Source organism: Tyto alba, unplaced genomic scaffold (assembly GCF_018691265.1).
Source record: "Tyto alba isolate M040663 unplaced genomic scaffold, T.alba_DEE_v4.0 Super-Scaffold_10, whole genome shotgun sequence".
NCBI lineage: Eukaryota > Metazoa > Chordata > Aves > Strigiformes > Tytonidae > Tyto > Tyto alba.
The window spans coordinates 13,463,816-13,478,508 of NW_024881262.1; the positions used below are offsets into that span (position 1 = coordinate 13,463,816).

The 14,693-nt window shown below is 52.3% G+C and overlaps 1 protein-coding gene across 2 annotated transcripts in view; it reads right to left on the reverse strand.

Moving 5' to 3' along the window:
• Positions 1-9,243: 9,243 nt before the first annotated feature.
• Positions 9,244-14,693, reverse strand: part of P3H2 (prolyl 3-hydroxylase 2) — a 72,329-nt gene continuing 66,879 nt past the window's right edge. The window contains exons 10-15 of one of the 2 annotated variants that reach the window (XM_032986835.2): positions 14,489-14,584; positions 14,247-14,397; positions 13,603-13,720; positions 13,015-13,090; positions 12,027-12,167; positions 9,244-11,028 (exon numbers count right to left, since the gene is read on the reverse strand). In XM_032986835.2, the coding sequence (XP_032842726.2) occupies positions 10,936-11,028; positions 12,027-12,167; positions 13,015-13,090; positions 13,603-13,720; positions 14,247-14,397; positions 14,489-14,584 (675 nt within the window). In that variant the 3' untranslated portion in view covers positions 9,244-10,935. Of the gene's footprint in view, positions 11,029-12,026; positions 12,168-13,014; positions 13,091-13,602; positions 13,926-14,246; positions 14,398-14,488; positions 14,585-14,693 lie in introns of those variants that run through there. The other variant, XR_006166036.1, reaches the window with a different exon arrangement.

Consider the following 14,693-nt stretch of genomic DNA (forward strand, 5'->3'; position numbering starts at 1 on the left):
CTGTAAGCTTCTGATTAATTCACCTTCTGATTCCTTGGAAATAGCCTTTGGAGACAAGGCTGAAGATTTCTACACATGTGATCCATCTTCTTCTTGGCTGCGCAGCCCTCAGAACTGGAATTGGGTAAGAAATGTTACAACAGATCCTAGTACTCTGCAGCATGGATGTTAGGAAACAAAATATTGCACAGTACTGTGTGAAAAGCTCTTTGATTAATTAAAGGCGTGGATGGCTACACATTGCATCAAATTATCCATGTGCTATGGTGAAATGCGAGACAAATGCCTTGATTTCTTATTCCAAGAACACGGTCAAGCAGCCCATGATGAACCTGCAAAGAGTTGCCAACCTGAAGGTGAACATGAGTATTTTCATGGAGATGTTTTTTACAGAAACAGGAGATAATGAGTCACCTCCAGCCCAGTGTGCCTGGAAGGTGCTGCAATGGCCATATGTGGGAAGCCTGGCCCCAGAGCAGTGTCCAGCACCCTTCCCCCAGGGCAGTATTTGGTCCTCTAAAGGCTGGGCAAATATCCAGCCCTGAGCATCGGCATGTGAGAGCCAGTTAGGGCTCTGGCCTGAGCCTTAAACCCACAACATCCTTTGAAAGTCCTGAGCAGGGCTTCTATTTTCTAGAGCAGCAGCCTGTGGTGGTGCCTGCCTGCCACTGAGGGTGCTAGCTGGAGGACACAGATCTCACTGTTTGCTCTCCCTATAGAAAAGTTTTCTTCCAGCTCAATGTCCTATGGGTAGCGAGACAGTTACTTCTATTATAGTGTATATTCTAGCCTTTATTGCTGCTTAATTAGTGACTCTAGCAGAAGGAAGTCAGTGTGTAGGAGCTATCAGAGATTGTGTTGTGCATTCAAGGTAAGGGCTCACGATAAAAACATGTGCACCAAAACCACACACAAACTCGATTTGCACAATTCTAATAGCGGTGACTCATCTTGCCCCAAAGAAAAGATGGCTGAACGTGTTCCACCTGTCCCTGAACCTTATCATTTCACCCAAGGGTAAAATATTAGCAAGTAACCATTAAGGCAAGTACATTACAATCAGGCCATGGGCAGCAGCTGTCTCAGATTATTTCAGCCTTGCCTTGGAGGTGAGGAAATTGGACATGACTGAAAGCCCTGCCAGGGATGCCAGCAGCCGGATGAAGATGGGCAGATGAGGAGGTGAAGGCAAAGACACTCTGCATCCCATGCAGGTGGTGACTAGCTGCTATCTGGAGAGGTCTCAGGAGCAGAGAGAGCTGACTGAAATTAGATTTTTTTTGTTTTGCTGTTGTTTTTGTAGTGGTGCCCCCATGGCCAGGAAGCAGCACAAAGTTACTGTGACGTTTCACAGGAGATGAAGCCCAGCAAGAGTCTGTCTGGGAAGATGTGGAGCACAAACTGCAGCACGTGACTCTTTTTCACATCTTCAGTAGGAAGGAGTAGAGCCTTCCTTCTGCTCCATTTGAAATAAAGTGATGATGGGCCCAAGGAGCACTCTGGTTAACCCTTGAATGCCTGGTTAAACCAGGGCATCTGGTATGTGCCTTTGAGAAGGCTCTTAGCTAGTTGAGACAGACAAATCAAACCCAGAGAGGCTGCAGGAAAGGGTGCCCAAGACGGACATTTTTGCTAATACAGAAAAATTTTCTAAACCTGATTTTCTTCCCATTCATGCTGCTTTAACTGGTGGTGAGTATCCCCACTACAAGTGAGAGAAGAGCAATGCTGACCAGGGTGTCGAGGCATGACGGGGAGGGAGGTCTGGCTGATGCTTCCAGAGTGGCCCATGTTTCCAGGCAGCACTCTGCCCTTTTCCCGCCTCCTCGATTAGAACAGGAGAATCTCTGTGGTACGTTTATCCCTGTTTATACTGAGTGTCTGCAAGTCAGAGCTGCCTTCCGACTACCACAGCCTGGCAGCATGGCCACTAATGACTTGCAGAGGTACCAGGGGAGAGGAAAGCAAAAAGTCCTGTCGGGTTTTCTCAAAAAAGGAGGAATCAGCAATATCCATGTTATCCCTTGAGAAGAGTAGAAGTGCTGGAAGTGAGATGCAGTTTGAAGGCAGCAGGGGAGACCCCAAGGCAGTGCCTGGGCTGTGCAGCACTTGGGTCTCCCCTACGTGCCAGTACTACACAGTGTTCATAGTAGCTGGGGCAAAGAGGTGCTGAGGGATGGCAGCTCTTCCACATAGCCTGGAACATGAGCTGCTCGGCAGGAGCTTCTGACCTGGAAATTTTCTTTTATTACTAGGCCGACCACAAGAGCAGGAGGCATGTTTGTTATCTTCTGCCTGGTGATGCCAGCAGTTGAGCAAGAGGAGCGGGAGACTGGCTGCCGGCACCTGTATTTGTGCCATCCAGAGCTCCCACCTAACCTTGCTAGCTGGAGGACTTGCAGGCTTGGTAATGTTCCTGGTATGGTGTATCTCACCTTTTGTTTCAGTGTAATTAGTCTGAAAGGGAAGAAGGTATGTAGAATCTTCCACCTCAAGGGGAACGGCTGAAGGTTCGTTATGCTCCCAGAGAAACGCAATTTTTAGCTTTGGCCTGATTCCCTCCAAGAGGTGATGCTAGCAGCTCCAGCCAGAGCGATCGGTCCTGTCCCAGCAGCCGAGGGGGGTAAGGCATGCTGGCAGCTCTCGGCCACGCCGACCCCACGGCCAGGCTGCTGCCCGGGCACTGGCAGGGTGCGGGGCATGGCTGCCGGCTCACTGCCGCAGCTCCCAGCGCAGATCTTCAAGCAAACAGGGAGGAACATGCGTGGTGACAGCTGAGCAGGGCAGGGTGTGTGCTCCTCTGCCAGGCTTTCTCACTCCCTGCAGCACCTGCGTTTGGTGAGAGTTCGTTTGCTTTTCCCACAGCCTCTCGGGTGGCTCCAGCTGGGTGGGCAAGCCCAAGCTGCCAGGAAAGCCTGGTGGCAGCACCATGGGCTTGTGGCTGGCAGGGTGGACCTGGCAGTTTGCAGTGCACAGGAGAGCACAGCACATTGGCTGCTCATGGCTGAGCTTTTGGAAGATGCATATAAGCATCCTTCTCTTCATAGCCATGAGACGGAAAAAACCCTCCTGGGCTGCTTTGCTTTGCTGCAGGGTCTGGGTGAGTCACCTGGAGAAGCACAAGGCACAGCCAGGCTCAGGAGAAAGTCTGTATATACTTCGTCCCATCCCTAAGAGTCGCTGTCGGGGCCACATTTTGATGTGGGGATGGTTATTCTGAAAGTGTTTTCTCAGAGCACCTCAGGGTGTCAACCGCACGCAGCTCAGGGCTTTCCCTGGGGACCTTCGGTGACAAACCTCTTCCCTGCAGCTGCATGAAATGAGGCCAGGCTACGAGGCCGGGATTTTCCGAATCACCCCACTGCTGACAAGGAGCTCACAGCCTGCCTCATCCTCTCCCAGTGCCACGGGCTGCCCATATTAAAGGCTTTATTTCTCCCTTGAACTGTTGGGCAGAACAAGGAAGGATGGGCTCACACTGGAGCTTTTTTCAGTGTGCTTGGGGAGCAGGGGGAATTAAAAAACTGCTGTGTGAGGTGGCTGAAGTCTTTCCCCACCTGGCCAGTGAGCCTATCCCCCCCACACCCAGCTCCTCTGCTCAGAGGAGCCAGGCTGTGGCCCTGCTGCTGTAAGCAAGTAACTGTCACAGGGAAGATAGAGGTGAAACTACCCAGCTCCTTCTGCCTCACCCAGGGCCAGAAGGGTTTTTTGAAAACAAAAATAAAGGGGAAAATTTAGTCTCCACCCATCCACCCAATTTGGCCCGCAAATCAAATAAAACAATCTCCAAGGAGCTGGCACCACAGGAGCCGTGAATGCCAGATCCCAGCCTCTCACACGAGGTGTCGAAAGGAGAGGAGATGAACAAACAACCCCCAGGTGCCTGAGGGCAGAAAACTGGTTTGAAGATGCTGGTGGGTTGGTTTTTTTCCTGTGTGATGGTGAGAGCAGCCCCCTGCAATCATCCCAGCAGTGGGCAGCTTCCCGCTCCCTCCACCCCAGCATTTGTCCACCCCTGGGCCATGGGCATATGTTGATGGGGCTCCAAAAGAAGGGCTTCATGCAGAAATGTATGTCACCGCAGATGGTTTTCATGGGCATCCTGGTGTGGGGTGATGCAGCCAGTGACTAACAACGTGGTGAAGGGGATGCCAGGCTCAGGCAACACCTTGGCTGCGCCCAGCCACTGCAGAGAGCCCTGAAGGGATGAGCCTGGTGCCAAGGTGCCCCACAGCAGCGGGGGCTCCAGCCCTGGGTGAGCACACTTGGCCCCTTGTGTGTCCAGTTACTGTGACTAATAGAAGGCTTTTAAAATACAGGGCTTTTGTTTCAGTGGTTTTCCAGCCCAAACTCCTCTCCTAGAGCTATGTGCACTCAGAGGTGGCTTCAGATTTGCCACAAACAGGCCTCATCACAGGTGCAATTAAGATATTTGCAAAATTTGCCAGGGGGTCCACATTCTCTTCTCTATGAGAGGGATCACATGAGTTTCTTCTCTACCTTTGCTACAGTGCAGTTAAAGCACTGTGAGCAGTTGGGAGGTGCCTTGCAGGGGCATTCACGCTTCTTTCCAGCTTCTGCCTCATTGCAGTCAAACCAACCAGTTTAATTTCTTGCACTGGAGCTGCCCAAAGCCACCCAGAGGTGGCAAGTGGTGCCCTCGTTTCTCACCGACAAAGCAGGGACCAGCCTTTAGCAGGGTGCTTTCGGCCAACATCGGGTGCAAGAGCACTGCAGGGAGGGGATGGCAATGCTGGGCTGTGCTGGGAGGTCAGCCACGTGCTTGGCACTGCTGGGAGCAGCTGGGCCAGTCCGATGCAATGTGTTTCCCCCAAACTTGGGAGCAAAGTCACCCTAAGGTCATTGCAAAAAAGCCGTGTGTGATAAAAGGGGTGTTTTCGCCAGTGTTTTTCCCTGTGTGATGGAGCCGTTGGGCTCGCATGCGAGGCAGTGCAGGAGCTGCTTATCGACTCACCCCATCGCCGCAGCAGACTGATGGTGCCGCTGCCATCTCTGCTGTTAATCTCATTACAAATAAAGGAGACGGAGAAGCTAAACTGAGCTCATATTAATTCCCCCTGCCCTGCCCTGCTCAACCTCAGGAAATACCTACTCGAACTGCCATTCTCCTTATCCAAACCACCCCTGGAAATGATCATTAGCTGACTTGCTCCTTTGCCAAGCATGTCCACTCGCCAGCCCGGCTCCGTTTGCCCACGGGGCCCTCGTGTTGCCTGCTCCTGCCACGGCACGCACTGCGGTTGCCTGCACGGGTGCTCTCCTGCCACGGCCACGCACGCTGCCCACTGCCGCCCAGCCGGACCGAGGCTGAACCCCGTTCCCCTGAGGCTCACCGGTGCTCTGCCTCGCCCCAGAAATAAGGTGAGGGTGGCCAGGCAGCTCCCCGAGTTGCCTGTTTTGCTTTCTCAAGTTCCTGTAGCGCGCTGGGCTTATTTTTGTCAGGATTGGATGGTGGCCAGGGGGTTAGGACATGTTGACATTTATGAATTATTTTTTTTTTAAGATTTTTTTTTTTTTTTGGTGTAACAATGTTTTGCTAAGTGAGAAGGAAACAAACTTGGTGCCAGCTTTCACCGTGTGTTTAGAACAAGATAAAAGTAATGCTGGGCTGGCCATGGCATCCACTAGACTTGTGGAGACAGTAGTTTGCTGGTGCAGGGTGTGCTCTGCGGGCAGATGAGTGACCCGTGCACACTACGCCATGCTCCGGGAGGATATGGAGGGGCCCTGTTGTTCTCAGTGGTGTGCATTGCACCTGGCCATGTGGGACCCCCTGGCCCAAAGTGAAGGCAGGGCTGTGCCTGGGGTGACCCATGGTGCAGGATCTGGCCTCGCGCATGGCTGTACTCTGTTGGTTCTGGTGCTGTTCCTGGCACCAAGGCATCTTATACTCTGGGCCTGGGTGCCTGCTGTGGAAATGGGGTGGCGGGAGGAAAAGCACACATACACGTGTGTCCATCCACACCTGGGGAAGAGCACAATGTTGTGGGATCCAGCCAGGGTCATATCCCAGTGCACAGACAAGCAGCAATATTTCTCGCAGGAGAAGGTGGCTCTTCTGGTGGAGTATGGGTGTAGGAGCAGTTGATGAAACAAAAGATATGCATGCTTCTTTCCTTTTTTAATATAGCTCTTCCCCAAAGCAGGACTAGTCCGTTTTTATTTCACTGCCAGCACTGTTAGAGCCAGCTGTCTTGCTTTGGTTTTTTTCTCCAGGCTGGGCAAGGGTGTGAACAGGAGGAAACAATTTTTTTTTTTTTTTTTTGACAGTTTTCCATGGGAAGATGTTTGGCTGCCTATGAGTGCTCATCAGGTTGGCTCTGCCCAGGTTTAACCAGAAGGGATGAGCAGCGCCTAGTGCAAACTCCATCTCCTTCCTCTGCTCACAGCTTTCCCCCGGCCATGTGCCTGCAGCTCGCCGGCAGCCAGCAGCTGTAATGCAAAGGTGACAAACTAGTCCAGGCTCTGCTCCCACCCGTGACCACAGTGCCTCCGAGGTGGGGAAACCCTTGCACAGGGACCGGTCAACTTTAGGTTCAGCAGCTGGCAGGGATGGTGCCACCCAAATTGTCCATCACCAAGGCACAGACGAAGCAGCAGGGTGGGGGAGACAGGAGGAGGGATGGAGCTGCAGGGTGAGATGGAGTGGCAGCATAAGAGGGTCTGCAGCCAGGATGGCCAGTTGCAGGGCTTATTTCTGGATCTCCAAGAGTCATTGGAGCTGTTGTATTTTGGGCTGTCAGTCTGACTCCTGGGAAATAAAGGGGACACACAAAAGGGCCAAACATGCCATATTTTACAAGGTTATCATGCCCCAGCTTGGAATCAATGGGGATTAGTCATCATCCAGTGGAGCTGCTAGAGACTGACTTGTCCACATAGCCCTAAGCCTCCACAGCAATAGTGATGAGGTTCAGTTGCTTAAAATTAACACCTTAAAAAGGTGTTAACAAGCTAATTAACAAGCTAATGCCTATGGGTATGCCCAGATTTTATTAGACTCTGTAGCCACTGGACATAAGAAACTGTAGGTATTTTAGCCTTGACTGTGGCTTCATGGATTTGTAAATACCTGCAAGTCTTATTTTCATGTGAGGTTTCAGGGGTGGGCTTTTGGCACGAGGGAAACTTTCATCAGCCACTTGCAGTAAGGCATTTACAACCCAAAGGGGCTCAGCGTCAGGCTTTCTGCTGGTCCCCATTGGTGGTTCTTTGCTTGTACAAGGTCTTTTCCATGCTCCTACCCTCTGCACAAGGTGTCGGGTGCCTTGTTGAGCTACCATGGCCCCTGCTAGCTGCTGCTCCCCACGCCTCAGTGCCCTCACAGCCACCAGCTCTGCATGCTCTTCTGCTGCACCCCTGACTGCAAAATGCAACGATTCATCTTCTTAATGAAGGCATCCATTTCATCTGTACTATTTCCTGAAACATTGATGACTCCCTGTGCCTGTGGCCTCTCCAGCCCTCCCTGCCCCCCCTGAGCCCCTAGCAGCAGCCTTGTGCAAGGGGCGACCGAACTTGGCTGGGGCCCACTGAAATGTCAAAACAAAAGCAAAGCTCCTTGCTAGTGAAGATCTTGAGGCATTGAGTAACACCAAGCAGGGCTTTGCTTTCAGAGCAATGGCCACACCCAAGCGTGCAAGTGCACGCGTGTGCACACACACACACACACACACACACACACACACACAGACACAGACACACACAGACACACAGGCAGACACACACAGACACAGACACACAGACACACACACAGACACAGACACACACAGACACACAGCTGCTTCAGTTGTTTTAAATATTTTTTAAATATATTACATTTCCTTCATGAGTTGTTTTCTTTTTTTTTTTTTTTTTCATTGACTGTCATAAATCAACCCTGTTAATCCCACCCTGCATATATTATTAGTATTAGGAGGGGCACAGCAGAGTTAACAAGGAACTAAGACACGGTTCATCCATCTCCATCTCCAAACCGCGCCTATTGCTGTTGATAGAACTAGGACACGTATAACAAATGGCCAACAAATTAAGTATGTTGTGGCTCCCTTCCGTGGCCAAGCCTTGGCTAGAGGAGCTCAGAGCTGGCCTGGGAGCCATGAGGCTTGCTTTATCACAGTGGTGTGATTTCAGGCACTGCCCCCTTGGGGAGCTGCTTCATGTAGGGGCTTTGTGAAGTGGTAGTTACCAGACTGGAAGGGCAAGAGAGGAATAATCAACGTGAGCCGACATAGCAGAAAGCAAAAATGCTAGTGCACCAGGTTATCCCTGGGGTGTAGTTGACCAAAGAGGAGTGTATACATTCAGTATTGGTTTTAGCTTACTTTTTCCAGGGCTATGGGTGCCCTGTGGGCAGTCTGGATGTGACCCTGACATCTCTGGCAGATTCCAGGCCCCTACATCAACTCCAAGTTAAACTTCATTTCTCAGAGGCCAAGACACCCTGGTGGCAACCCATTCCACTCCGATACCAAAGAGACCGAAAAGCCTACATCGTAGTTTGTTGCATGTCCCAAAGAGCTCTGTAACTTCCTCCTTTGAGGCTGCCATGTGCCAATAAATTTGGCAACCACCTCTGCTGTTGCAGCAGAAATACAAATCCACTTCTGAGCTAGGCTTTGCCAGAGCAGAGAGCTGGAAAAATAAACAGGAAAGTGCTTTTGACTCACTGCATTCCTGTTTCCTGGCTTCACCCTGGCACGGACCGAAGGCAGGTCTCAGCAACAGAGTAGTGTGGTGAGCAACAGGGCCCAGGCAGCCCTGAGTCTTTCCCCATCTTTGGGGTTTGGGGATTCATGTTTGCAATTGAGTCCCGAAAAGTTACATCCTTCTGAGTCTGCTCCACCAAAGCTGTTGTTTCACCAGAAGTCGGCCAGCGATCCACTTCGCTCACCAGCCTGCTGCACACCCCAGCAGTGCACAGGGGCAGCGACACCCTCCTCCTCTTCTCCAAATTGCCTGAAGTCTGCCAATGGTGGGTAAGTTATTAGGTGGCTGGCTGAAGAGCAAAGGAGGTGGACAGGCAGGGAAATGCACACACACACAACTTAGCTTAATGCTGTCCACATTGGTGTCACTGATGTTCCTCCAGCACCGGGGATGTGTGCATGTGCTCGAGGGACTGAGGCAGGAAACCCCAAAGGGAGAGGCACCACTGTGAGACAAACTGCATACCCCCCAGTTTCCCCTTCTAATATTTGGCTAAAGAAAAAGACAGGCCCAGATGTTGTGTTTAGTTTATTTCCCCTGAATTTAGACACAGCTCTGGCTAACCACCACAGCAGCAAACAAACCATGACCTGTGATGCCCCCTCCGCCTCCCCAGAGGAGGCCCAGCTGGTGGCATCCCTGCAGCACCCCATGAGCGCAGGGTCTGCACCGAGCTGCTGGGAGGGCACAGCTCTGCAGGATGCACTCAAGCAGATGTGACTGTCAGGGGATGGCAGCACAAACTCATGCTGAAAGTGCAGCATGTAGGAGTCAAGCCTTGGATGCAATAGCATGATGTAGACGGGGGACAACACAACCGATATTTCAGCTCTCCAGCTGTCCTCCCCTTCTTCCTTCCAGCTTTTCCTCTGGCTATTTTAAAAAGTGAGGGTTACGCATTTACAGAGGAGGCATTTAATCAGGGAAGGGTCTCGCCGGCAGTTCTCTAGGGAGCCAACATCATGACTCTTTCAACAGTCTATGAAGAAGGAGATGCAACCTCCAAGAAACAAGCTACACTGGTGGCTCAGAAACACTCACTGCTTCCCCCTCACTGCAGATTCCACACGGGAAGAGGTGCAGCAAATAACCCATCATTTTCTAGGCACTAATGGTGGCCCTTTCACAGTCTGGGCATTTGTCTTCCTAGATGCACTGAAGTTCCCCTTTATCTTGCCCAGGACCAGCTTTTGAGGAGGTCTCCACAGAAGGACCATCCTTGTCTATGGCCTTTGCAGCCAGTGACTGGATGAGAAAAGGATGCCGCTGAGTCTGGAAGATTTGGGTAGGCCCAAGCTGCATGAACAAAGGAAAAAGACAATTCCCTATTGCAGATTTTAAGTCCTGGAAATGACAAAGCTGGCAGAGGAGAGCAGAAAAGGCCTGAGAAAGAATCAATGCAGCAGGGAGCTGAGCAAAGCTGCTCAGGGAGGCAAATTCCAGCCAAGATTCCTGCAGTGCTTTCTGGAGAGACAGCAGCCTTGCAGTAAATTCAACAGCAAAGACTGCTGCGATCTGCCTTTTAGGAACTGCTTTCTAGCAGAAGGACCAACTGTTGGGTCAAAATAAAAGCTGTCCCTATGTCTGGGATGTGGGCAGTTCTGTGACTTCAGTGTTGGTTCTGACTGAGGAAGGGACTGCTCTGATCCCACACACAGGAGTTAATTTAATGGTAGGAGAGGGATGATTTACTAGTTTAGCACCAGTTACTGGCATAGTAAAAATCCCTTGTGATAAGCAGCATGTGCTTTCACTGCAACACCCTCAGCCTGGGTCAGAAATACACCGAGGAAATAGATGCTACCACACCATGAACGTCTGCTGCTCCTGCACTGTCAGGACAGGAGGATGCAGTCAGGACATCCAGAGTACAAAGCTGCACCATGATCATCCAACACCATGGCACTATAACATCCCTGAGCCTTTCAGCTGCTTTCCAACATGGACCTGGAAATTATGACTTCTAACCTTGGGTTTTACCAGCAGCAGGGAATTCTAGAGGCAGAGGCAGTCGCAGCAGGAGATACTGGTACAGAGATGAGGGGTCCCAGCAAGAGCTGTGCTAAACACAGGAGAGGCACTCCTGAAACTCCACAATCTTATTAACCTGTTAATTTATACAGCAGCTCTGTACAAAAATAGAAGGGTTCTAATAAGATTAACAATATTAAATAAATATTTAATAGAAAAAGTCTTTGGCCTAGTTCATAGCTCATCCTTTGGGTTGATGTTCATTTCACTGGGTCCTAGATGCTCCTGGTCCAACATCGCGATCACTTCATCTGCCTGGATTCTCTCCTGCAAAAGGGAAGGGAAGAAACTGTAACAGCAGAGATTCAGTGCCTGCTTTCAGCTTATTCAGTGTGGCTCAGTCTGCTGGGAGGACACACAGCAAGCAGTTCATCCAAGGACCACCAGTGTAGTTGAGGGGACAGAGGACAGCCTGGGGCTTGGGCTGGGAATTTGCTGGGCAAAACAAATCAAATCACTTTGCACCTCAATACCTAATTCTCTCCTCCCTCCAGGGTCTGCAATGGCTGAGGAGAGCTGATGTATTGCTGTTCCCTTATCACACTTCACTAGCAGCCACTGCCCCAGCATACCTTCCTCCCATCCTCTCTGCTTGACAGGGATTTCCAGCTCCCTGTACATGGCTGATCTCCCACCATATATGCACCAAACATGGAGGAATTTCAGCTAGCACCAAAAAGCAGAGAAACAGCAAAGTGCAGGTCTGAAAATAAGCTTCTTCCAAAACCTTACAGCCCACCTGCTTCACAAGGCAAAGGCACAAGGGTTTTGCTCTCTCACTGCACCTCGCTTTGCTTGGAGGTTGCCTGTTGAAAGGCACCACAGTCCAGATCTCCCAAGGCATCCGGGCACCCAGACCCATGGACTTGAGGCTGCCAAACTGCTTTGGAGGGCCTGGCAGCACCCGCACATGGCTGGCCTCCGAGCTGTGGATGGCTGTGGAGGACGTCCCTGTTCATCAGGTTATTGCCACTAGGTGTCAGAAACGGCCAGCCCAGCCCTGAGCAGAGCCCTCCCGCACCCTGCTCAGCACCCCATGGGCTCAGGGTGATGGGTGCCCAGAAGCATGGCTGGCAGGGAAAACTGTTCAGTCCTGGGGCCACCGGCTCACGTCCCTGTGGAGCAGCAGCTGGGAACACTGCTGCAGGGGGGGTGCGATGGCGGGGGAAATAGATGTGCTGGGACTGGAGGCTGAAGATGGTCCAGGTTCCTCCAGGATGCTGGGTACCCCCTGCCTCCCCTCACACCGTGATGGAGGGACTCACCAGCTCTCTGTAAAGCGGGTCCAAGGTGAACCAGAGAGCCACAGCGCACCGCTGGCCTTTGGTAACTGCCTTCACCCCGTGGGGGTTCTCGCCGCCTGACGAGAAGCTGATCATTCGCCCACACTTGGGCTTGATGGAGGCCTGTGGGAAAACAGGTGACACCAGGGTGGCAGGGAGCAGCACAGCTGCACACACTGGCCATGTCTGGGCTCATCGTGGTCCAGGGATCTTACTGGGCATCTCTCTGCATTGCCCCAGGACCCAGTGAGCTGCTCTGGAGGACATGCAGAGCTCTGGGCATGGCTGTAAAAATAAGGAGGTGTGAGGCTTGGTCCAGCTGTGCAGCCATCGTGCAGAAAGGAACACAGAGTCCTTACAAAGTCTGTAGGTGCCCACCTACGGCAAAACAGGGCCACGACATAGCTCCAGGGAGATTCAGGCTAACCCTAGCATGGGCTGTGAAACGCCTTTCTTCTCTCTGCCGAGTCCACAACAGTTATTTTGCAGGACCTCAGGGGCAGAAGTGCCGACCAAATCAACACTTTGGCGCTGGTCTTAGGTAGATGCAATCTACCCTCCACCATCTACTGAACTTCAGAGCCCAAGCATGATGCCCGGATGCTCTGTCCAACCACGGAGGGTGTACCCAACCTCCCCAAAGGCCCCGTGCAGAGGTGGGGGCTTGTGCCCAAGCCTCATCCCTCTCAGGGACTGATGTCCACCCCTGTGACCTGCTCTAGGCCAGACATCACATATGTACACACGCATTGCTTTGTGTTTGGCCACAAGATGGAGTGGGAGCTCAGCGGTCCTCCAGACAGGGACGACTCAGCCATCCCTCTGATCTGCAGGTTTCCTGCTCAGCACAGCCTCTGGGCAGGGCACAGAAGGTCTGTGCACCTCTGCCAGCAGGATTTTGTATGGGCTCTTTGCAAGGTAGGAGCCACAGGCTGCTGGGGAACAGCATTGGTTCACAGCACTGACTTACCGTCACAGTTTTGGCATCCATCTCAGTAAAAATGAACTCGCCTCCTTCGAAATCAGCGTTCATGTACAGGAGGGCACTGGGGGAGAAAGTGGGAGACCCCCAGTGAGGGGAGAAGCAGGGAGGGCTCAGTGCTGACCCCCATCTCTGGGGCAGACTCTGCATCACTCCACTGAGACGCAGGTGGGGGGCTGCTGGGCAGGGGAGGTCCTGCTGTGGGGCCACCCAAAAAGCTCCCATTTTGAAGCCACAGCTGAGAACCAGCAGATCTCTCCTTGGCCAGGGAACAATTCTCAAAATGTCCCCTGGGTGCCACCAGCTCTAACCCTCCCGTCTTGCACCAAAAACACCTAACGAAGACATAGCCCTTTGGGCCACAGTTGTAATATCCAAACCCTAAAATATCACAGAGCCATTACAGTTAAGTTCTGGCTTGAATCTTAGCCACGATACTTGCTGCCACCAGGAACTACCTGCTGGATCTCACTTCTGCCATGGCTGGGATGTACAAGCTTTAGGGCTTACAGCCTGTAGAACAGGATGCCCTGACTTGGTGAGGGTTCCCAGTGGCAGCCCCCCCTTCCTTCCTACCTATAATCCCGAAAGGTGTAGGCAGGAGGCTCCTTCCAGCACTCATTGGCCTCAGGGTCCAAGAGGCAGTTGTCGGCATGGATGGGGTGACTCAGGTCGTTCCTCCTCTCCTGCTGGCCTAGGCAGGACGATGTGGAGGAAGGGGGAAGGAGAAGGGGTGGTGGATGAGATGAAAATGCCATGCTCTGTGGGGTCTGTCATGGTGGGGAGCCTGCCCCAACCCCACTCTGGGTGGTGCTCACAGGTGAGAGGAGGAAAGGAAAGGCTGGGCAGAAAAAGCAACATCTGAGGACTCAGATCTACACAGCTCTGCTTGTTCCTTACTGCAGGGAAGAAAGATGGAGAGATGGAGGGGTGGAAAGGAGAAGGGACAGTGAGAGGTGGCAAGAGAAGAGGGAGGAGAAAAGAGGAGGAGCTCAAGACATGAAAAACAAGAGACACCCCAGAAATTAGCTTATTTGGGACAGCAGTGCCCACCCTTTAGTACTGTGGGGACAGTGACTCTGCTCAGCCCTCAGCCACCAGTTTAAGCACCAGGCAAAACAGAGCTACTCTTAGGCTTGGGTCCCCCACTTGTAGACACCCCATGGGGGGCTGAACCCCTCCTGTCCTCCCAACCCTGCAGCCGGCCCCCGAGCCCTCACCGGAGAGGGCAGTGCGGCACACCAGGTGGGTGTAGGAGAAGTAGAGTGTGGAATTCAGCATGAAGTAGGACTCAACGATTCTGCGAGCCTTCTCGCTGATGTCGTAGAAGAGCCGGGCACTCTTCAGTGGGACACGGCCCTCGTAGCCATACTGGGCAAGAAGAAAGGGCGAGAGAGGGTCAGTGCCACATGCTAGCTGGGAGAGAGGGCATGGGAGAGGAGGAGGAGGGAAGGAGATGTACCTTGAGTGCTTTGAGGACAGTGGCTCCTTCAAATCTCTCGTTCGGGGTGTGGGGGGAGGTTTTGCCCCTGTAACCATCTCCAGCCAACATGATCCCCTGAAAGACATGAACACTCATGAGAGGTGAACTGGTTCCCCAGGAGAGGGGGAGCTGCAATGGAAGCACCTGGCACCCTCTTCTCCAAATCCCCCAGAGCTACATTCAC